The sequence below is a fragment of the Carassius gibelio genome, chromosome A5 (genome assembly GCF_023724105.1).
Source record: "Carassius gibelio isolate Cgi1373 ecotype wild population from Czech Republic chromosome A5, carGib1.2-hapl.c, whole genome shotgun sequence".
In the NCBI taxonomy this organism is placed as follows: Eukaryota; Metazoa; Chordata; class Actinopteri; order Cypriniformes; family Cyprinidae; genus Carassius; species Carassius gibelio.
In genome coordinates this window covers 16,099,998-16,124,622 of record NC_068375.1, presented here as the reverse complement: position 1 = coordinate 16,124,622, position 24,625 = coordinate 16,099,998, and the positions used below count along the sequence as shown (strand labels likewise).

The 24,625-nt window shown below is 36.5% G+C and overlaps 1 protein-coding gene across 9 annotated transcripts in view; it reads right to left on the bottom strand.

The window, feature by feature from the left end:
• Nucleotides 1-418: 418 nt before the first annotated feature.
• The window catches only part of LOC127997491 (potassium channel subfamily T member 1-like), an 81,393-nt gene continuing 57,186 nt past the window's right edge, over nt 419-24,625 (bottom strand). For 2 of the 9 annotated variants that reach the window (XM_052592029.1, XM_052592031.1), the window contains 20 exons: nt 24,414-24,550; nt 22,026-22,089; nt 21,509-21,617; nt 19,574-19,682; nt 19,074-19,223; nt 16,885-17,120; nt 15,351-15,564; nt 13,521-13,626; nt 11,748-11,920; nt 11,193-11,264; nt 10,966-11,100; nt 10,686-10,797; nt 9,884-9,985; nt 9,007-9,090; nt 8,555-8,683; nt 8,268-8,288; nt 7,157-7,448; nt 6,183-6,245; nt 3,276-3,360; nt 419-2,724 (listed from right to left, as the gene is read on the bottom strand). In XM_052592029.1, the coding sequence (XP_052447989.1) occupies nt 2,607-2,724; nt 3,276-3,360; nt 6,183-6,245; nt 7,157-7,448; nt 8,268-8,288; nt 8,555-8,683; nt 9,007-9,090; nt 9,884-9,985; nt 10,686-10,797; nt 10,966-11,100; nt 11,193-11,264; nt 11,748-11,920; nt 13,521-13,626; nt 15,351-15,564; nt 16,885-17,120; nt 19,074-19,223; nt 19,574-19,682; nt 21,509-21,617; nt 22,026-22,089; nt 24,414-24,550 (2,511 nt within the window). In that variant the 3' untranslated portion in view covers nt 419-2,606. Of the gene's footprint in view, nt 2,725-3,275; nt 4,391-6,182; nt 6,246-7,156; nt 7,449-8,267; nt 8,289-8,554; nt 8,684-9,006; nt 9,091-9,883; nt 9,986-10,685; nt 10,798-10,965; nt 11,101-11,192; nt 11,265-11,747; nt 11,921-13,520; nt 13,627-15,350; nt 15,565-16,884; nt 17,121-19,073; nt 19,224-19,573; nt 19,683-21,508; nt 21,618-22,025; nt 22,090-24,413; nt 24,551-24,625 lie in introns of all 9 variants that reach the window. The other 7 variants (XR_008170416.1, XR_008170410.1, XR_008170428.1 and 4 more) reach the window with 7 other exon arrangements.

The following is a 24,625-nucleotide window of genomic DNA, read 5'->3' as shown; positions in this document are numbered from 1 at the left end:
ACAAAACAAGCTCAAACAGAGTCGTTAGGTGTCAGAAGTATGTTACAAATCATATGTATGTGTGTGTTTCATTGTTTTGTGTGTGTGTGTGTGTGTGTGTGTGTGTGTTGTGGTGTCTGTGCCACAAATATAAAAACAAAAATGAAAGTTTAAAAGGGGTTAAACAGATCTCAAAGTAATCAGTTCTTTAGTTCTGTGAAACCTGCAAAACACTGTAAAATGTGCAAAATATGATGAAAATCTTATGTAAAAATGTACCTGGTACAGTATGTACAGTATTTTCTGTAACAGACTAGTACAGACATTTGGTTTCACAATTGACAGATTTTTACTGCATTATTAAATGCTAAATAAAATGTGTGAATCTACAGTATATATCAACTGAGTCCAAGTCTATTTGTAGGAAAATACTGGCACATTTCTCTGGCTGCATGCAGCATTTATTGATTCATTCTTACATGTTAGTACAGACTTCATTTAAGAAATTGTACAAAATGTATAAGTTAAATGTATTAAGCACAATCCAAAAACAGGAGCCAGCAACTGTAAACATGGGTCTCTGACACATTTGGCAAGATAAGGGCATGCATGGTCCATGTTCTTCTAAAACTACTGGAATAAATAAATTTGTTAAATCACAGCAGCTTTGATCAGCTGATCAAGATATAGGTTTTAAATCTTAGGGAACTAGTAAAAATAGAAGAATTTTGCAGGCAATTTTTAACATGCACATTATGCATATCCTTTCCAATTCTGGCTGGAAATTTAGGAAAACATAAAATAAATAATAAAGAAAAAACATTCTTAAAGCAATCTGTATGAGAAAAACGTGACTGATGGACAATGTAGGTGGGAATATCTTTACGGAAGCAAAACACCTCCATTTACTACTGACAGATTGTCTAGTCTTGGAGCTAAGCAATAAACTGATATGCCAGATCAACAGAAGCGAAATAAGGCAGAAAATGCCTTAAATATGCTGTAAACATGAATACAGATTTATAAAGTATTTTAAAAAACAATAGCTGCAAAGATTCCGATTTCATTGCTTTTACTGTCATCTATCGCATTTCTTTGTGGAGACAGACAGTTAAGAATGATATGGGAGTAACTCAACCTTAGCTACTTTGCGCAAAAGTGGGCATTCACATTTCTGTTCAATAAAAGATGAATACACCTGTTTGTTAAAACTAAAAAGATTAAAATTCAAGCTTCCCATGATAGCTTTAAATGTCAGCTCCATTTACTGATGTAAATAGCAAATTAACAATGCAATGTCTTAATACAGAAGGCAAAAACAAAACACAAATTTAAATGTACTGTGAAATGTCAAATTTGTAATGTTTTCTTTATGTAGTTTAAAGGGTTACTATGTACTGCTCTATCAACAGAGCTTAGTGCAATAAAATCGGCAAATTCAAATGTTTCCCTCGTGCACTCACTATATATTTATATAGACATATATAGCTAACATATAGCTATACCTTTTTATCCAAAATAAGCAGTAACATACATTGTGCACACTGAAATAAAAAAATTAAGTAACTGAATATTTTTAGAAATACAAATGCATTTTAAAGAAACAACAAAACAACAACAACAAAAACACATTTGTTGGCTAAATGCAACCGAAAAACAATGGTCACCAACAGTGCATATTAAATCTAACATTTTCTATTGTATAACCCAAACATAATTCAAAAGTTTGACACCAAACCTCTTTTAATGTTGATCTTATGTATATTAACATTTGGCATCTCTTCAATGCGTTTTCTGCAGAATAGGTTCCATTTTTTTTGCTGCAAATTTGACATCGTACGGCAAAGACCTTGATCTAGCTTTTGAACGGGTGTATGATAACATTTGTAGTGATAAATGACAGTGATTTACAGTAAATCATGGTGTTCAATCACATGTAAAAGCTTCAGCTTGAGATGAGCAATTTCAAATCTAAAACCCTTTGTGCTTCGAGGAATAAAACAACAAAATACTGTGAATACTAAAGTCACTGAGCATGTGAAATATGTGGCCAACTTATATACAAATATATTAATATATACTATATTCGTGCTATATAAATACAAAATATAGCACTGATGTAAACTAATTCTGTTCAATGTCATACTGAAATACCCCACATGTATGACTATCCAGTGTTCAGGTCCACTCGGGTTAGCTGACTGATGTAATAGTTGTTGTTTTTTTCCTTCTGTTTTTAGCTGCCCTCTTAAATACTGCTTTATGTAATGCTTCTGATATACACTGCTCTATAAATCCAAAGTCCTTGGACAGCTTGTTTGGTCCAAACTGATTCAACACTTCACACTTGCACTGAGCCAAGTCTCAAATACAAAAATGTAACAGAGAAGTCTGAAATGTGCCAGGAGATTCTGTACGTCTGTGTCATAGAAAAGAGGAATCTGTAAAGTGTTTCAGTTCTACGGTTACAGAGCTATTTGGCTTGGTTGGGCAGCTTGGGTTGTGAATGTGTTGGCACATGGGTCGTGTCTGTGTGGTCGGTTGTGTGTCCTTTCACTCTTCATGCAGCCTGTAGCAGCTTAAGACGGAGGAGGGAGGGAAGGACGGTTAACAGGAACTTCTAGTTCCTACAGATGGGTCTCATCCCTCGACTCAGGTCCATAGTCTTGACGTAGCTTCACTCCGGCCGGAGCCCCTGGGAGATTCTCAGGGACGTGTGCCAGCGGATCAGAACGGATTATGTAGCTAGAAAAGAGTGGAAAACAGGTTGTATGAGTCTCCCAGATTAATTTCCAGTCACATTTTTCTCCCATTTCTCTTAACAAATCAACTCGGAGAGGCATTTATTTTTATTGAAAATGAAGAAAATATAAAAATAAGTGGAAGCAAAGTGGCAAAGGGGTATTTCATTGGCCTATTTTGTATATATATATATATATATATATATATATATATATATATATATATATATATATATATAATATATAATGAACTCACACAGATAAGAAAGGCTGGTACATTGACCGCAACACGTTTATCTCATGAATTTTATAATATAACTTTATAATGTATGATGTACAGTGTCTGCCACTATTTATACTGAATAAATAGCATAAATTAAGTATAACATAACACTATTTGAACTTGGGCAAATAGCCTCGGAAAAAAAAAAAGAAAAAAGACATTTTAGTATTTCAATGTAGTTATAGGAATTGTTTTCTTGTCACATTTGACTGTGATAAATAGGATATCAATATACGAAACTGCACACTTCAATTTAAATACATGCAACTTACACAATGTCATTCAGCTCTAGAATGGTGTCCGGAGGAGGGTTTATCAGCACATATGATAACGTGTTCTGATTATCATTCATTTCATCTGCAAGAGAAACAAAACAGTCACTATTGTATTCATCCTGTGTCAATTCTTAATAATCCAAAACATTTGTGTAACAAAGTTCTGAAAGATTATCTGTAATATTTATCTCTGTTCCTACTGCAGATAATAAAATGCTGTTGACTGAGTCAGAATAGCCAAAACAAGCTAAATATATTGAATAAAAAAGCATGGGAGGCAGTTGTTGAGTAACCAATGTGTTTTTTTTTTTTTTTTTTGGCTGAGTTCCTGAGGCTTGGTTGTATTTTACCTGCTTGTAAATGACTGAGAAGTATGAACTTTTGCAGGTCTGTAAAAAGGGAATCAAGACTGGGACAAAGTGCCTCTGCTTCTTTAAACCCACCTGTTTGAGCCACTTATAATGCCAGGCCAGGTAAAAGAGAGAGAAGGGCTAACCGTTACTGACAGGGCATGGCTGCATTTACGGAACGCCCATGCAATCGCAATCGCTCCCCATGCGCGGACGCATGCAGACAGGGTCCGCATCCACCCACGCATTCAGTCTCAATCCATCCATCCGTCTACTGCATCATAATCACAGTTGACCCACTGAACGTTGAATATTGCCATGCCAACATACAGCTCCAAGTCAGCAAACAGTAAGACCCCCACACACAGATATAAGCATGCTTAGAGGATCTGTCAGGCCCACCAAGCCAAGGCTCGACCAATCAGAGTGAAGCAAAAAACATTAGTAGTGTGGGATTGGGAGGAGTCGATAGCCAAATGCTAAGTAACCAATTACAGCAATGGAAAACCCAAATACTTCTCCCAGTATTATCCCATTTAGAAGAATAAAAAGCTGAAAAACAATGCTGTAGATCAGTACAAGCAGACTTCTAAGTGTATGCCTAAATATGTGTGCTAGATGGACCCTTCCAACAAAGACTGAATGCTTTCTACTCCACTCTGTCCAAACATCCTGGAATCAAAACCCCTCACTCATCATGTCTTATATCAATGCTCAGATGCCAGTGAGTACCTGCAGTACCCTCTGTCATGTAAGTACCCTCTTCAGTTTGTACCAAAGGAGAAAAAGACAACTACATCACTAATTTAACTATGAAATCAGACTTCATTATTTCAGAAACAGGTTAGCACCACTATCAAATGACACTGTTGATCAGGAGCATGTTTTTGCAAACATAATGAGACCGAATATTAGGAGTGATACTGCACCTAAACTGCAAAAAAACATTATTAAATAATATTAAATAAATACTGCATTCACATAAAAAAGAAATTGCCATTTAAAAAAAATAAAGTCTGCATACAGTATATTGTATATTACACCCACACATAGTCTATGCATAATGAATTTAGACACTTTATCCATAATTTCATTTAAGTCATAAAAAAAATGCTATACTTCTGGTTTACTTTTTGCATTTATGTACAGTATAAGTACAAAATAAGGTACAGTCATCATTGCTAAACAAATCCTGACAGGGTGATCAGGTTGGTGACAAAAAGCTGAAGGTTTTTATATTACAATAATGACTAGCTGACTGTGCATTAAACTGCTTATTACACAGCTATTTAAAAAAAAAATGGATTTAAAATATTAATTTGAGTTGAAACAGCTGGGACAACAATGAGTTAAATAGCTTAGTGATCATTATCTAAGACTGGAGAATGCTGCAATTGACCAATCAGAATCAAGTATTCCAGTGAGCTGTGTAATAATGAATTATACACAAATGCAAATTCGATTATAATGATATCAGTTGGCTTTACAGATAAGCCGTTCTAGGGCCGTTCAACCATGTTTCTATATCATATTTGTTTTGTCCAGTGTCATTATAATGTCAACGGCCAGCAGTTTCCTGCACTCTGTTTTTAATAAGATAAGAGGAAGTTTCAAGGGGCACAGACTGGCCTACTGATGATTGTAATCTGGAAAAAATATAGAAATAGGAGAACTGAAGCGAGCATTCTTCAGACATTTGCATGTGGCATTAGCAAGAAGCTGTCAGCCAGGAAAATGTCTGAATTAAAAAAAATAAATAAATACTGAATCACGCTGAATTTTGTATCTAAAAGAAAAGAAATGTAAATAGATACATAAAGGCCTATTAAAGGCATAGTTCAGCCAAAAATGAAAATTTCCTGACAATGTACTCACCCTCAAGCCATCCAAGATGTAGATGAGGTTGCTCCTTTATCAGAACAGATTTGGAGAAATCCACCATTTTACACCGTCACTTCTGGCCAAAATACAGTATTAGTCCCTAATCCATAATAACACTTCCTCCAGTGAAGTCAATCCCCTGTTGTCCTCTTAACATGAAACTACCAACATATCTGTTTACAACTGTTCTGGACTGTTTTCAATTTTAAACTGTTTTAGATCTGTGCATATTTATTTCCTGAATTATACAAGATGACTTTCACTGGAGAAAGTAAGATTATGGATTAGAGGACTCGTATTATAGCAGGAAGCTTTTCACTTCACAAGATATCAGCTGATATTTTTATCAGCTGTATGGACTCTCATTCTGACGGCACCCATTCACTGCAAAGGATCCACTGGTGAGCGAGTGATGGCCTGTGGGTGAGTACATTTTCAGCAAATGTACATTTTTGGGTGAACTAGTCCTTTCAAATGCCACAAAGTATTTTCATTAGACTTTCAGTGCTTATCCTAATAAATACAGACTGCGGATGCTGTTTTAATCAATGTCACTGGACAAACTGAGCAAATTAAGTGGAGTTTCTTATTTACTTCAGTCTCCAGAACATCAGGTTCCAGATCGACTGGAACAATCCTATACCACAGGAACAATGATGCTGGGTGCATTTACCTTGCAAATATCCTAGATTTACTCGGTTCATCACATCACTTGCAGTTAAATTAGCTACATCCTCTACAGCGTGCAGGGAAAAGACCAAAGCAGAAAGAGATCAGAAAGAAAAGGTCAAGAAAGCAGCAGAGAAAGCAACACTTTTTGCTTTTTTTTTTTTTTTAAAGAGAAAGATCAAGAAAAATTCACCATGCAAAAAACACATTCTTAAAATATCATGAAATGTCATTGCTACCATCTCAAGGTTTACATCACATTTTAAAGACAAAGTGTGTAAAGTAGTTTTAATCTGAAAAACTTTAACTTTAGTTTTCGACAGTATTTCTCAGGGCTGACAAAGGGACAAAATTAGAGAATGATTTTTTGCAACATGAAGGATAGAAAGGGAGTAGGAAGTAAGTAGTAAGTTTCAAGGAAGGTGAATACAGAATGAAAGACAATGCAAAGCACACAAAGCAATAGTTGATGATGAGCTCTGATCCTTGAACCATAAATTATATTCATTATGACTATAAAACCCACCTGCTATAATAAAGCAAATTATAGAAAACTTTTTTTATTTCTTTTATTTATCTCTTGAAATACCTTTTGGGAATTTGTTAAATAAATAGTTACACAAATTATGCACACTTTCTGATTCACTAGTCATGTTAAGTAAGTTTGTAATTATCTGATGCTTTGTACAGAAGGTACATTGCTTCCTTTGAAATTCAAGATGCTTTTTGGATCATCTCAAATCATACATGAGAACCTGATCATTTGGATCTAAAAAATGGATGTTAAAGAATGTTTCAGGAGAATGATGATTAATGCAGGGGACACCATTATATGATTTACAACGAGAAACACTGTGAAAACCGATCCGAAGCATTTATAACGCACTTTATCAAAAAGATATCAAGGTAAGGGGTTATGAACCCTCATTATTTCCATAGACACAAACAGAAATACTCACTTCCCCTTGTCAAACTCACCGTATCCAACAGTGGGCAGCCCTAAGTGCTTCATGCGGTTCTTCACCAGCTCTGACAGCTCCTGTCTCTCTGAGCGCCGGTACAGATTTAGGCGCTGCTGATTGATGCGTTCAACTCGACTGGGCGGTTTGGCGTTTTTTCTGCTCAGCCGTCTCGCCCACTGCATGCTCTTCTTCCGCAGGAGTGGGTGCTCTGATTGGTCGCTCCCTGTGGAGTTTCTGTGGGCGGTTTTCTCTTTCCAGGATTCCCTGCGATCGCGCGGGTCCTCAGAGTCCTCCACAGACACCTGAGACTGCTCAGCATGGAAACAGGTTGTCAACAGGTTAACAAGGTTCATTGTCTGATTGCACTTTTTTGTAGCAGTTTATGAGCAATTGAACATCTTTAATCTGAAAAGTAGCACTTAGTTATTACACATATATTTTAAGCTGACTCTTATTCACCAGCTGACAGGATGCCATTAGCCTTATCTATGTTTAAGGCACACTTCTAAAGTTTGTGGTCATTTTTTTATAAAGGAATTCTTGCTTTTATTCATCAAGGATGCATTCAATTGATCTAAAATGAAAGTAAAGTCATTTCTAATGCTAGAAACTATTTCTATTTCAAATAAATGCTGTTCTTTTGAACTTTCTACTCACCAAGGAACCCTTAAAAAAATAGGGTTAGGGTTAGAGTTAGGGTTACGGTTTCCATAAAAAAATATTAAAGTGTCCCTATTATGCCATTTTGAGTATTGCCTTTCATGCAGTGTGTAGCTGTGTGTGAATGTAAATGATCTGCAAAATTGTAAAGCCAAAAGTGAATGATAAATAAAGTTATTGTCTCCCAAAAGAAAGAATTGACTCTGAACAGCCTAAATGACTTGTCAGTAATTTTAATCCCACTTGCATAAAACCTGCTATGTTTAACGTTTAAAATGACACAATTCACTTTTAAATAAACCCACTTACATTACAAAATAAGTATTTATTATACAGATCACCAGTAGCATATAATGAGTGAGTGAAAGTGATGGATGTGGGAAAGACAACCAACAGCTGGAACACAGCATAATGCCATTAACGTATGAGTTTGTAGTTGAGAAATGAAGTGGAATCTGTATTCTTACCTGTTTGCAAACCTCCTTAAACTGGAAAAAGCAATAGATGTGAATGATCAAAATGAGAAATGATTAGCACAAGGACTGCATAAGCTTCAAGTCACAACACAGCTAATAAGGCAGCCAGCAAAGCCATGATATAGACCAAAATAAAGCTGTACATCTTCAACACTGCGCAAGATTAAGTAAAGGCACAGTGATGGGTCGTATCTGCAGTGCAAGCAACTGGAGCTGGATGAGCGAATTCAGCCGTGTCTGATTATCTCTGATCTCTCTCCCTCTTAATCTCATTTTACCTCTGAGGAAGAAAACATGTGAGATTCAGTGCGGTATATCCCAATGGGAATTTCTGCACTGGATGAACACAGCTTCTGGAACAGTCTTCCGTACGTCCGGATCCACAGGTCCTCTTCTGTTACCTTCATCTGTTTCAAAAGTGAAGGGTGAAACTCACTGAGAAACATCCAGGCCATTTACTAAACTACACTAAAATGAATACAACAAAAAATCTTATCTCACATATAACTCTGCCTTTGAAACATGATGATATTTTTACACTTTATGTCTCAATTCAACACTACTGTCAGCACCAGCCGATTTGTGGGTGGACAAGGTCAAATGACCAATTTTATGCATTTTAACTGAAACAATTGCTTGCATAATCTATGTAAACAATGGCACGCAAAGATGCCAGACATACTGACTGCTGAGGGTGTGTGGGTGCGTTTTTGTTTGCGATCACACTTACAGCACAGAGGTAGCCCGAGCCCGGAGTGGTGTCTAGACCCAGCAGGAGTCTTGCAATGAGAATCATATAGTCCTTCACAAAAGACTAGAGGATAAACAGAAACTATATAAACACAGAAGCAGTCCCCGGAAAGCACACAGATGATCTCCAGACCTCACACGATCAATAAAGACCCCACAGAGACTGAGGGGAGCATAGCAGGATCACAACCTACTGCAAATCCCACTCAGTGTTCTCTGTTCCTATCTACCCCATGGAAACATTTAAATCTGTCTTTGGTTTTGAGCATCAAATGTGTGGAGATACAAAAATTAAAACACACCTTTTAAAAATGTTTATATTTTATATCTCTCTATTTATTACATTGATTTATTATATTATATTTCCTGGCAAGACCAAGACGAAGCTGTATGACTGACAGCTCATCAAGTTGTTTCCGTGTATAGTGGTTTCTTATCTTTAACACTGGCTGAATTTAACAATGTTTTGTATGACAAATACTGTAATACTGTATTTTTTTATAATTAGCAGCCCTCCCTTTGAAGACCCCTAACTTGATATTTAAAATAATAAACATTACATATACACACATACATACATACTCTACTGTTCACAAGTTTGGGGTTGGTAAAACTTTAACTGTTTTTGAAAGAAGTTTCTTGTTCTCACCAAGGCTGTATTTATTTTTTTTTTCCACTTTTGATCAATTTAATTGGTCCTTGCTGAAAAAAAGTATTAACATAAATAAAAACATACCAATCCCCAAATTTTTGAACAGTAGTGTAAATAAAATATATTTATAGATATAAGACTTCCACAAGGTGGTGCCAGGCTTTTACATAGAATTAGCAGAAGTTGCATCTGATTTATTACCCACCTGGTAAAGAAGAGTATCCAGCATACTAATACTGAACACTCTGCCTGCAGCGAATGGGAGGCGGAACATGAAGGCCAGATTAGAGCCCTTATCTCTCTCTATCTGGAGAAAATAGAGAAAGATCAAGACAAAAGATTGATGGCTCTTTCCACAGCTGATGATTTAAGATTTTCAGACCATCTGACAAATTGTGATACAGCATTATAATAGTTTCAGTATTTCAGCCATTTAAAGCATGCACTCACCACAAATCCATCATATTTACTCAGAGACAGTCCAGTTGACCATGTCATAAGAAATGTGTAGCATTCAAGCAGTTATTTCATATCAGAGAAAAGTCTGAAATGTAGGCTACTATGTTAATGCTAGTCCTGATTAGAGTAGTTCATTTGTCTACTTTCAAGGAAGAAAAACTATAAATCATTATTGGAGTCATAAACTCTGAGCTCACACTGACAATCTGGGACTCATTCTGTAGCTAGAAATAAATAAAAAGTTTTGAGATAATTTATTATGATTTTGGAGCCATTTCTAAATCATGTGACATATGGTTTTACACAAACCCATGGAGTTTGTGCAGCCTGAATTAAATAAATCCCAAATTCATTAATTTTTTTAATTCAAATTTTTTTACATTCACTCACTCACACACACACACACACACACACACACACAGTTATTGACAATATAATTTGCAATACCGCTAACTAAAAATTTTTTTTTATAAAAATTCAAAACAGAAACAGACATTTGGACCCCAATGTTAGTCAAATGGTGTGGTTCTTTAGACTAGTTAAGACACCTTTTCGAGTTTGGAGAGAGCCAGGGAGTAGCAATCTTTGGCACGAAACTGCATGAATCTCATATTAGAAGGATGGGTTAGCTCGGTGATTATGCTGAGACTAGGAAACAACCTAGTAGAGGACACAGTAACAGGAGAAGAAAGATGAAAATGAAGTTTTGTGGGAAAAACACAACCAGCAAATGAATTACTATCCAATGCCATTTTCAGCTAATGTAGAGAAAGACGTCAGCTTAAAGACAATCAGCTGAAGTTATTCTTGTTTGAGCAAAAAACTTACCTGAACATGGTCTGCACATTGACTATGGTTTTAGCATCTGCCATGTAGTCTTCTTCTGCACTCATAGTGCTCTCCTTATCTACCACTACCAGGTTATCAGCGTAGATGATGCCACACTGCAGCAGGTTATCCAAACTATGACAGAATCCAGCACAAATCCACTGTTCAGACTGGACTAAAACCTATCTCAGGTTGTGTATGTATGCAGAAATGTTTTAAAGACCTACTTGTCAATGGTACCAGCCATGTAGTACACCATAGGGAAACAGCAGATGGCTTCAAGAAAATGATTATCAGGTCTGGAAACAGAGGGAAAGAGCAGTTTGACAATGCTAATCCACTCACAGCTGCAGTTTAAAAATTCTTAAAGGTTTGGGACTGGCAAACAACCTTATAAAAATGTATTCTCAGGGTAAATGCTTGTGCAAAATGCTTGTGCAAAAAGTCTTTTGACATATCTCAGAGTTGCCATGGATACTCTGAGGAAGAAGTGTAAACTATTTTGCATTACTGAAAGGAAGAATATGTGGAACATAATGAACAACACTCTTGAAAGTGTTTAGCATTAGAGAGCAAGATAATACATTAAGATTTCAATCTAACGCATGACAGAGTGAGAGTGTGAACAGTGGATAAAGAGATTTGTTTTTATGCAGATGTGGCTGGAGGTATTAATAAGTGGTAAAGTCAGGTTAAGCAATGCTTTTGACTGACTTTCGAAGTCTAAAGTCATCACTATGAGCAGTAACATGCAGTAAAAACTGATGAGGCAGCTTGCTCACGGATTATCCAACAGCAGCACAATGGGATTCAGCTCCTTCCGGGGTCGGTAATAGGCACGCAGTGGCACTATGAAGTTGTACAGGCCATTTCCTGCAGTTTCAGCAGAAACAATAATCAACTTGTTTTTGAACCCATATGCCTTGGCGTCTTCAAAGCTATTGTGTCGACAACCCTGCACATAAAAACAAGTAAAGCATTTAATGGACTGAAATAAATTATATCAGCTCTAAATGTATGAAGATACGGGATAATGCCATCATACATTTAGAGCTTATATGTAGACACACACACACACACACACACACACACATATATATATATACATAAATGAAGTTCTTAAATACATCATAGAATCTTGCAATAAAGGCACAAGGAAATTGAATCAAATAATTATGCATGGAATAAATAATGCAAACTATGAATATAGTCATAATGCATTCAGTAAATATAAGCATAATGGAAAGTGAGTTCAAAGAAACATATAGGGCCCTATCATACTCCCGTCGCAATGCGACGCAAGGCGCAGCGCAAGTATGTTTGCTAGTTTCAGTCTGGCGCCGTTCGCATTTTCGCATTTTCCTGGTCGCATTTTCCCATCCAGCGCCACGTCGTTTAATTAACAAATGCATTTGCGCTCATTTGTGCACCCATGGGCGTGCTGGTCTAAAAAAGAGGTGTGTTCAGGCGCATTACTGGTGCAATGCTATTTTAAGGAGCTGAAAATAGACTGGTGCAATGTGTTTTCTTTAATATATATATATATATATATATATATATATATATATATATATATATATATATATATATATATATATACCGTATTTTCCGGACTATAAGTCGCACTTTTTTTCATAGTTTGGCTGGTCCTGCGACTTATAGTCAGGTGCGACTTATTTATCAAAATTAATTTGACATGAACCAAGAGAAATGAACTAAGAGACATGAACCAAAAGAAAACATTACCATCTACAGCCGCGAGAGGGTAGTCTACACTGAGCAGCATAGAGCGCCCTCTCGCGCCTGGAAACGGTAATGTTTTCTCTTGGTTCTTAGTTCTAAATAAATGTGACTTATAGTCCAGTGCGACTTATATATGTTTTTTTCCTCATCATGACGTATTTTTGGACTGATGCGACTTATACTCAGGTGCGACTTATAGTCCGAAAAATATGGTATATATATATATATTATGACATATATATATATATATATATATGCCTACATGTCATAACGGATAGTCACAGCTCAATTTAATCTCGGAGACGCGTTCTGTCTTTGCACTTGCCAAATTTCGCCGTGTAAATAGCAAATCCGTCATGGCACGAGCACAACTGGCTCTTAAAGGGAATGGAAGATGAGACTATGATTAGTTTATTGCACGTTACGCCCCAAAAACACCAATTACTCATTAAGAGAATAAGGACAACCCGGTTTTTCCGTCATTAAATAGCAACAGTGGATTTGGACATGCCCTAAGTGCTTTACACTTTGCGTTTAGATCGTTAAAATAGGGCCCATAGTGTGTGAAATGTATATGTAAAATGAAAAGTGATCTAAAATATGACCATACATGTTTCTTTGTACTTATGTATTTATTGCTAAAATGCATGATGTATTTAATTATTTATTTTATACTGTTAAATTCCTCCAAGTAAATGCATTAAAATCACAGTCAGTAAAAACCTCACAATTTCTCTTTCATCAAACTATCCCAATGGATTAAGTTGACTCGCTATCAGTATTTAAGGGTGAATTAAGAATTATACATTTACCTTGTCAAGTCGTAAGCAACAAAATGGCGCCTTTTGTTGCAAAAGGTGACAAAGTGTTGGGGAGCTTCCAATGTAAGGGGAGTTTGGAGGATAGCCTCTAATCCACCTTGAAAAAGCAGAAGGATATAAAATGTAGCAAGTATGCTTCCAATTAATGCATATACTGTACAGTACATGAAACCTCAACTGACATAAACTACAAAGGCTTCATTTTTGAAAGTATTGCATGTAAATGATCAGTAGATGGCACTGTGAGAGCACTGAAGATTCAGCAGCTCAGTACAGCAGGGATCTGCTCACTGTTCACCAGAGGAAGCATTAGAAAATACAGGAGCAGAACAGAGTCCTGCGGTGAGAAAGAATCAGTGCTGCTCAGTAAGAGATTCAGTCTTCATCAAGAGTTTGTGTGTGTGTGTGTGCATGTGTGAGAGCGAGAGAGAGAGAGAGAGAGAATGAGTGCAAGTCTCTTCCGGCACCGATTAATGTGCAAACACTGTAATTAAGCAGTGTTTCTGCATCATGATCGCTGAATGTGTAATAGCAGCTAATATGCCTAAGGTTCTTCTGAAAAAGCTATAAAATGTAAATCACACTAGAGACAGGTCACAGTAAAAAATAACTGGAAGTTATATAGGTGGGTAAGACAAAAAAAAAAAAAATAAAACGATAAAGTTTTAGTAAAGACATTTATAACATTTGTAATCTTTTCATTAAAGGGATCATATGATGCGATTTCTATTTTTTTCCTTTCTCTTTGGAGTGTAACAACCTCTTGGTGCATTATGAAGATCTGTAAAGTTGTAAAGACTAAAGTCTCAAATCCAAAGAGATATTCTTTATAAAAGTTAACACTCGTCCACGCCCCCACATATCTACATCACTATGTGGGAAGATTTGCATAATGCCGCCCAGATGTTCATGGAAATAAAGAAGGCACACCTTTTATTCTCATTGTAGTATTGTTGTTGCTGCTGCCGCTATGTCATATAGACACTGTGTGTTTTACTGTGAAAGCGAAACTACTTTTTTTGGCCTTCCAAAAGAGGACACAACTAGAAATCATGTTTATATCATGTTTATAATGGGATTTATGTTTATGTCTCGTCTATCCGGCCAGACAGGAAATCACAATATGTTAAAGGGTGTAACATTTCCGTCACATGCTTGAGATATTTAGCCAATCACAACACACTGGATAGCTGGCCAATAATCGGACTGATGAGCCTTTTAAAAATCAGCGCATTTCAGAAGGCGGGGCATAGAGTAGAAACAATAATGTCCAGTACAATAATGTTTTTTTTTTTTTTTTTTTTTTACCTTAAACCATATAAACACATTTCTTTACACCAAATGCACCAAATAATGTTCTTTTTAGCAGCATCATATGACCCCTTTAAAGAATCCTGGGAAACAACCATTTTTACATTGATAATAATAAATGTTTCTTGAGGAGCAAATCAGCATATTAGAATGATTTTTGAAGGATCATTTGACCGTGAAGAAAATATTCAACTTTGCCATCAAAGAAATAAATTCAATTTTAAATACATTCGAATAGAAAACCTTTAACTTTTGAACAGTTTTGGACAAGTGTATAGGGTTTTAGTGGCACTGAACTTGAATATTCTATTTAAAAATGTATCGTCTGCCAGTCCAAAATAAAAATGCATAGCTTAGAAAAGTAATAGCACAGCTATCCAAAATGAGCCTCTTGATTTAAGGTTCATGTCTTTCACATTTGCTGGCTGTTTAAAAATCAAAGACAAATGACTCCATTGTGCTTCCCATGAGAAATCACATCAATTGTGTACTTTTAAAAACATTATTTACTCTAAAGCTGGTCCTCCTTCATCATCCGATTGGTTGGTCTCATCTTCTGAGGGGTCACTGAGAAGATCACAAGGCAGGATTGCAGAGGAATCGGCGATCTCTAGCACAGGGGCAATGCTGGGTCTACGGCTCCCAGCTCCATTCTCTGTGGGCAGGGCCAGTTTACGGCTGTCAGCCGGGGGATCTGGGTTCTGCAGGTCAATGGCCACAGTTCCTGTAAAACAACACAAACGAGCCATGAGAGTGGAGGCTTTCCTCTTCGGGTAAGCTTTTGGAAAGTGCAGCATGAGGAAATTCATTTGTCCACCAGTGAAACAAGCTATAAATCTAAAAACTGTTGTCTGATCTTAAATGTTAATTGCTTTTGTAATATTTACAGTGCAATTAAAGTGCTGAAAGAAATATTGCATTATGAACAGTTTTTGATGACTCAGAATTTAGGTCAGTTCCAGTTCATTTCCAACAGTGTAATGAATAAAATGAAAAGATAAAAAAAAAACTTGTGTAAATTACTAGAAAAATTTGCCTGTGTATACAGTAGATGGTAAAATGTTTTAATTATAACACAATATTTCTTAAAATGCACCGAAATTGACCTCAACCCTGATTTATTGCTTTTAATGAATGAAGACTGATTTGCACATTTCAAATCAGTGCTTTGCAAACTAAATCTTTAAGCTCCGTGAGGTTTAATTTAAAAATGCTGAAGGGAAGAAAATGTTCTGAAGAGAAATTCTGCTGCTATGCATAAGTTTGTTCCTCTGCTAAATGTTAAGGGCAGTTAAGGGAAAAACAAATCAGTGAAGAAACGTAATGGACTAATTCCTTACATATAATCAATTATGTTAAAGAGTAAGCTAGGGATATTTTACACATGCAAGATAAGTTTCCAAGCCCAATTGAAAAAAAAAAAAAAATTAAATCTTCACTTTCTAGATAAAAAAGAGCTTGCAGGACAAAAGCTTCAAGCCTTTGAGTTCTTCAAAGTAACAGGAATGAATGGGAGAGAGAGGTAGCTGTAAATGTCAACATTTACACAGACATCCACTAATGATGTCTTATGATTTAACTGTGTCTCAGAACTGCATGCTCAGACTTACCATATGAAGTAGACTGATCAACTTCAACAAAGGAAAAGCAATGAAAGAAAGTGTATTTTATCATGAGCATGACTTAAAACTTCTTCTAACTTTTGATAACTTCACCCTGCCAATGCTGCTTCTGAATCTTCTCCCATACCACTAACTGGCATATGGCATCCATATGGAAATTGCAATAAACCAACCCTGCGGCTGGAATGATGGAAACAAATTAAAACTTGTGCTTCATTTGTTTAGGCTGTGTTATGTAACAATAACAACACCAATAACGTTTCAATCAGTCATTATTTTGGGATTTCCGCTCGGTGGTTCTAGTGGCGCAGAAATTACACACTGCAGCTTTCAAGAAACCCATTAGTCTGATGATTAAAAGTTTGAAGATTCCTATTAGTTACATCACTTTGTCAGCTAGACATTGCTATCAGTTCCCTCACCCATGCTTGCGATGATGCTCTGCACCGGGAGACGAGAGGGGGCGTCATACACACCGGGGGCCGACTGCCCTTTGCTGTGCTTCTCCTCCTGCTTGAAGATGAAGGCAGAGTTTTCCTCTTTAGTGATGTTGATGTAGTAGCAGGTGTCTGTGGCAGACATGATGTGGCGAGGGCCAGGGTTCAGAAGAATGCTCTTATTGTCTTCTCTCTTTGTGCCAATTAGACAGACACCATACCTTATAGAAAAATGATTTTGGTGAGTTTAACTCGATGTTTAAGCGAGTAAAGCATTGCAGTGCTAACTGATCTTTATTTGGACAGATCTACACTCTGATACTGCTTTGAGGATCTTAAATATATCATATTAAACTTTAGTATCATTCTTCAGAGTATAGTACAGAGCCAATGAAATGCATATAGTAATAAATCATAAAAGTAAAACATTTTTTAAGATATTCATAAATCTAAACTCAATGTTTGAAAATGTTTAAATATATGAATATAGAAAACAATTATTTTACATTTTAATAATTTTTCACAATATTACCTCCCATTCAAGGGAACTTCAAACTGCATCCTCTAGAGGCCACTACGGGGAACACCTCGTCGTGATCCGTGTCTGAAGCATGCATTGAAAAAACACCAACTTGTTGGCTGGCTACGCCTCTGATGATCTTTCTCTGTATATCATGGCGACTACTAGCAAGCGTATAGACAATGTGTGCATCTGTGTCTGCGTTTTTTGACACCCGATGACACACGCGATCTTTGCGTCATTTGTTTGCGATCTTTGCGGCATCAATCGGCGTGCATTGTGAGCATTTTTCAAAAAAAGGGAAAAAAGGCAGTCATCTGCTACCCGCGGTTCAGGACCTGCGCTACTCTGAGCTCAGAGTTCTCCTCACATATGAGACTGAGTTCTCTGTTTTTTCCCCAGAGCGCTCCAGTATTGTTTCCATAGATCGAGTTGATGACTCTCAATCATAATGTTTTGAGATGCAACATTCCATCTATGAGCTGCTTTATCAGAGTGCCACAAGAGCCCCTCCTTAGAACAGTATTTGAAAATCCATGCTATGGTAAGTGTGCACATGGAGTCTTTCTCAAATCCACACTGTGGTAAGTTTGCACGCTAGAATTCTGCATTCTTTCTAAAATCCTATATGGTGAGGGCTTCCCGCAGTTGTTTCGTGCCCTTTCTAGAGTTGGTAAAAGCCCCATTCATCTTGGGCACCACTCCACCTATGTATCCTCTGATACCTATCTAAAAAGGGTGTTGCTACTACAGAACTGTTGAGACAGCTCCTTCAGTAAGCTTATGCGTAAGCAAGTGGTAGCTCCTGTGTGACAGGCAAGACTTGGTAGAAAATGCTAGGTTCTTAGCCGTATCCCTTTATAAAGGAATCTTTCCTGATTCCAAGCATTCAGCTCTACCCTGAGCCGAGGCCCTAACAATTAAGTTGGGTATGTAGCTTAGGCCTTTGGCCTTTGGCCTTTAGACAGCTGCCTAAACGTCCCAGGGGCAACTCCCGTGGAAATGGTAGACTTGGTTCTTAGTGTTCGCCTTGATTCTGGCCTGCACTCCCCTCAGCATAGCAGCGTGTGTATACTGTTTCCCATAGCGGCCCCTAGAGGACGCAGTTCGAAGTTCCCTTGAAAGGGAACATCTCAGGTTACGAATGTAACCATGGTTCCCTGACTAGGGAATGAAACACTGCGTCCTCTAGCTCCCTGCCATGCTTCGGACGCAAGCTTCAGACGAAGAAGTGAATGACGTGTTCTCCCGGTGCTTGTTTATAGTCGTGCCGGTAGTGACGTCAGAGGCTGTAGCCGGCCAACAAGTTGGTGTTTTTTCAATGTATGCTTCAGACACGGGTCACGACAAGGTGTTCCCCATAGCGGCCCCTAGAGGACGCAGTGTCTCGTTCCCTACTCAGGGAACCATGGTTACATTCATAACCTGAGACGTTTTTACTGTATTTCTTATCAAATAAATGCAGCCCTAGTGAGCTTAAGACACTTCTTAAACAGCATTAAAAAAAATCTTACCCACCCCAAACTTCTGAGCAGTAGTGTATATGGGGAATGTGGTTTAAAAAATATAATTAATAATCATTAATACAAACAGTTCACTTCACATACCTCCCAACAGTTAATTGTGCAGCTCAAAGTAAACATTCCACACTCACTTTTTATGTGCATGGAAGGAGGCATAAGTAAAACTCTTCCCGTCATATTCCCCAAAGAACTTGCTGTCCATCAAACGAATGTGGTAAACTTCGTTCCCCGAGCAGCGGCCATACGTCCTCTGCCACTGTTCTGGAGACATCTGACCCTCCCTAAAACCCCAAGCAGACAGTTCAAACACCAGCACAAAGATGACAATCCAAACCTTGTTTCAGCAAATGTGATATAACTATTATTTCAGAGTTTTCTTTATAAAACAATCTCAGCAAATTCAGACTGCGTGGTCAGTCTTCCTCATTTTAATGGCATTGATCGGCTCTCCTCACAAATCTGCTCTGATTAATTACTTGTCACACTAATATTTGTTAGGGATCACAGAATTGGTAAGGTTACGTGAGGTGCCACTATTCATTATTAAATCCTTCAATAAATGAAACAACACGTCAGGAAATGCTTCTTTTACATCAGTGTCAGAATAAAGAGGAAAGACATCAGTACTGACTGTCCACGAGATGTGTGCACCAGGAGTGTGACCAGCGTAGAGGTGGCCGGACATACACAGTTGAGGGCCAGCATGGCATACTTGAACTCCTCCTCACACACCACATGATCTAACAAACAAAACATGCCGACACATCATCTATGTAAGAATGATAATATCATATAATATCATATCATATAATCAACATGCACTGGTTGTTATGACTTGGGCCAAATATTTATTGCATACTTATCAAATTAACCTGGATCAAAAGAGTAAATGAACAAATATTAAATACTGATTTTCCCTTAAAAATGAATGAATTTCAACAAAGTAGCTCTCAAATTTTAAAGCCCAAGCACAGATGGACTCCCTGCTGAATTCTATAAACACTTCTGGGACTTCTACTGTTTCTTGTGAAATTTGGAATCACTATGAAACTAAAAACATCTCAGTCTTACCATACAAGTCTCAGAACTAATAAAACCAATATAAATCCAACATAACCTCTCCATATCACAAATTAAAATAACATCAACTTCAGTAGATCAGCTTTAACACCCTGAAATGATTCGGACATCTTATTCATTCAGATCAAATTGGTTTCAATGCAGGCAGTGTTCAATTTGGAGAAATTTACATTTTAATGAACTGTAAGCGTTTAAGAGAACTCACTGTTTTATTTTTTTATTTTTAACTTTTTATGTATTTATTTAGTTTTTGTTTTAGATGCAGAAAAACATTTGAGATAACAGGACTATTTGTTTAGTGACAAAAAAAAAATGTGTTTATTATTTTTTGTATTTTTATATAAACAGTATATCTACATAGATTTTATTATTATAATTTTTTTTAAATTCAGTTTCAGTTATAGTAATTTTTGTATATCAAGTTAAACATTTAAAATGTAAAAAACTTTGCCTTGGTTACTAGCTGAAATAGACAATTTGTATATTCGATTTCAGTTACTGTTTTTTTTATTTTTTTATAGATAACCTTGATTTTTACAGTATACTGTATGTGTGTATGCATGTGCATAACCCATTACACTTTAAATGTATTTATATAATACTGTTTTTATAGAAACCAACAAGATAATTTGTTGGCATATTCGACATTTCATGAATAGTTCAAAGACCTACCTGTCACAGCCAGTACTAACTTCTGACAAAATTGTCAACCTTTTTTCACAATAAAAACACAATCACACTGTATACTGTTAATCAATGTTACTGCTGTATCACCATGGATGACTCTTATCTGAACGTTAATCAATACATAACATAATTCAGAGCTACACACACAAAAAACAAGAAACTAAACATGAATCCTGCGCTAATTGTTAAAAGTTTTAATATACCTGTGAGTTAAGGCTACGTTTTATTATTTTTTTCTTCATTATTTACCTTTATCAATGTGTATGAATGATCACGTTTTTATACCACTGCACACGTACAGGGGCATATGAATCCCCCTGAAAACTTTGATTCATCTCACAAACACATGTAAATGCAAATGCAGTGACCCAAGAAGTGGAGGCCATGCTAGACATACAAAACGGCTGCTCTTAACAACAAAACACTTCAAAAAGGATGGGTCGGAGGGTGTAGAATCCAGATGAATCTATATCTATTATTCATACACACAAATTAAACACACACACACACACACACACACACACACACACACTACAACCATCTATAGTATAAACAATATGCTACATTTGCTAAAAGATTGTCCTTAAAATATGTCCATGTCTAAATGTCAGGAAAGTTTTGTATTTTGTTTTATTTAATTTTTGACTTGCTGTTTTATTCAAAGTAATGGACTTCATAAATTATATACATTTTGGTCAAATCATGAAAAATAAACACTAATACTACCTGAAGGACAGGTCACTGTTTCCTGACTGTATATGAAATGAGTCAACCTGAAGAAGGGGGAAAAAAAACTGACCTGCAAATTTGACATGGAATTTGTTCTCAGGTTTGAGAATCTGGACATATAGAGGACAGTTTGGAGCAAAGTCCTTCACAGCCCAAGCTCGCAGAATGGTTTGATGATCCTATGGGAACAGACATCAGTCTTGCAATATAATATGCACACTTCATTTTGTCATTAATAGTAGTTTACATTCAGGAAAACTGTAAACATTTGTATATTTGTTAAGTGAATCACAGTATATGTAACTATTGATAGTCAAACTGCAATACATGCAATAAGTGTCAATAATAATAACATTTAGAACTGCAACTAACAACTACATTTACAATCAGTTAATCTTTTGATTATTTTTTATTTTTATTTAAGTGGATACACAGATGAAGATTGTTCTATTCACAGTTCAAAGACCTGACTACTCAATAATGAGATACAATTTACGATTCTTTTTCTTAGTTACTTATTGAGTTGGTGCTGCAGCCCTAATAACTTTTACTTTAGGCAAGGTAATATATTATGAGGATATATTTACAGCTGCGGTGCGGTCCACTTCATTTCTGCTGCTGAGGATGAAGCACGCCTCTGCATCGTCCATCCTGCGGGACACAGAACATCATTACAAAGCAGTGTCACTCAGACGTGATGTGAACTTTCAGAAGGACAAAAAAAGGAAAGGAACATATATACTGTAATAAAATAGAATATTAGTAAGTTGTAATATTTAGGTCTACATTTCATTTAAGCAGCAGTGGCAAACTGAATCGCACTGAACAGGTAAACCAGCTTTGGTGATAAGTGACTTTGGTGATAGAAGTGCTTTAAAAATACAAGCTGAAGTGCACAATTCTGCATTTAAATCCTAAGAAAACCTAGATTCCACTGAGACTAAATTACTGCAAATAACAGATTGGCATTCTTTAAAAACTGAAAGATACTTTGAGGAATAACTACTGGAAAAAAAGTAAACTACTCACAACATGCATAATTAATCCAGTAATATGCAGCAGCAATAAGAACATCTTAAAAATTTAAAGAGGACTAACGTTGTTTAAATTCCAGCCTTCCCATTACAATACACAGATTAAACATTTAGCTAGAAACTCTAGACCGACTGAGCTTTATGAGAAATTCATGTACTAGTATTTGAAGTGGGAAAATTGAGACAGATTCGCTGCATTTATAATGAAGGAATATAGTAGGATTTAAAGTGTAGTTACATTGCAGGAAGAAGCACATATATTACCCTTAAATTTCAGGGCTGCTTTAATAAGGAACAGATGGGCTTGAGACTGGTGACAGGTTTGGCTCTGGCGGTGGAGCTTGCAGGTTCACTCTTCAAATTTCCTCACAGACTAATTTAGATTTTTTGGGAGCCTGTCCAAAGCTTCCATTTGGAAACAGTTCATCAATCATCAGTATGCTCATGCAAGTTTAAATTATAGAAATGCCACACTGCTGTACTTCGCTGTAAAAAAAAAAAAGAATTGTGACTGAACTTTACTAACAGCTCTTTCATTCAAAGCCGGAAACACAAGTTGTCTTTCTCAGGGAATAATAAGATTATGCTAATTTAATTAGCTAAACTGTTTAGCCTGCCATTAGGCCAAACCTTAACGGTGAAGCATTGTTGTGCACTTTATAGTGGCCATAAATTGTCCAACACAATCCCTGCTTTAAGTACCGTTCTTGCCAGTTGTACTATTGATGTCTACATTTGATAGAAATTGAAGTCACCTTGCTCAATATAAAAACAGTTTATATATTAAGAACTGCACTCCATATCTACTGTCCGTAAAGTGCCCCATTATGGATTTTTTAAAATTACGTTTCGTGCAGTGTGTAACACAGTGTGTAATTGAATGGAAACATCTTGCAAAGTTTTAATTCTGAAAGTGCACAGTATATAAAGTTATTGTCTCTTAAAAGAAAGAGTCCACTCTGAATAATTGAAATTAGTCGCTTTTAAAACAAATCCAAGCCGTTTCATGTTGAGGTCAACAAGAAATATTAGCATATTGCCCGCCCACTTGTTGGCTTTTTTGTGTTGGTATGAATTAAAATGCTCATTCATTCTTTGCCACTAGGTGCCGCTTTTGGAGCAGTAAAATAGCTGTTTCCCCAGTAACTCTGTGAACAAAGCAGCACTCTCACAAAAGCTCCTTTACCAGGCATCACAGGCATAATGAAATCGAAATGAGACCAATCGGACCAATCACCGCAGATCAGCGTCCCAAAAAGAAAGGGTTTGGAAAAATTAATCATTGAGCAAATCATTTGGGAGTCGTTGAGGAAGGAACATAAAATTAAATGCATTTTATAAGACAATGAAAGGTTTTTTTTTTTTTTTTTTTTTTTTTTTTTTTTACCTTGCATGCATATCAACCTGTTGTTGGGGACTCCCAAAACCAAAATATGAATTTTTATTTACAAAATACAAAATTTTCATTACCCATAATAGGGGCACTTTAAATATTTTTAGTTAATGCAACTGTTGAATGCACGAGAGCTCTTATTGACAGGCTACTTGGAAAATGAAGATCTCTGACGATATTAATCTCATTCTCAATTGTTCAAATGTTCTAAGTAATCAAGAGGTAGTATTAATGTATTTAAAAAGTACTTGATGAAACCACTTGCAAATTATTTTACAGATACATTGGACTGATGTCGGTATCAGTCTAATGGCTCTCTCATAGACTCAAACACGGAGTCAGAACCTCAAATCAAATTTTAGGTGACTCAGATACACTTGGTTTAAAAATCTATGTTGGCATGTCAGTGCACATGACACTTGTATAAAGGTCCATCCAAAATTGTAGTTATTTCATTTCTTCGTTCTTTCATCTTTCTAGTTTAATCATGCGCAAAACATATAATCAAGGGACCGTTTAGGCAAAAACCAACATTTTAAACAACTTACTTGGCCCTCATCAGGTCTTGGTCCTTTAGTGCAGAGCCTTGGAGGTAGATAACCCGTTGAGACCACAGCGGGATCTGCAGTATACGCCGAACCTGGATGTCCATCTCAGTGGGACAGAGTATCACCACATAATAATCCTACAAGAGATTTAAGAATTAATGATAGCACCATCACATACAGGAAACAAGATAGATAATAATACAGATTTTTGG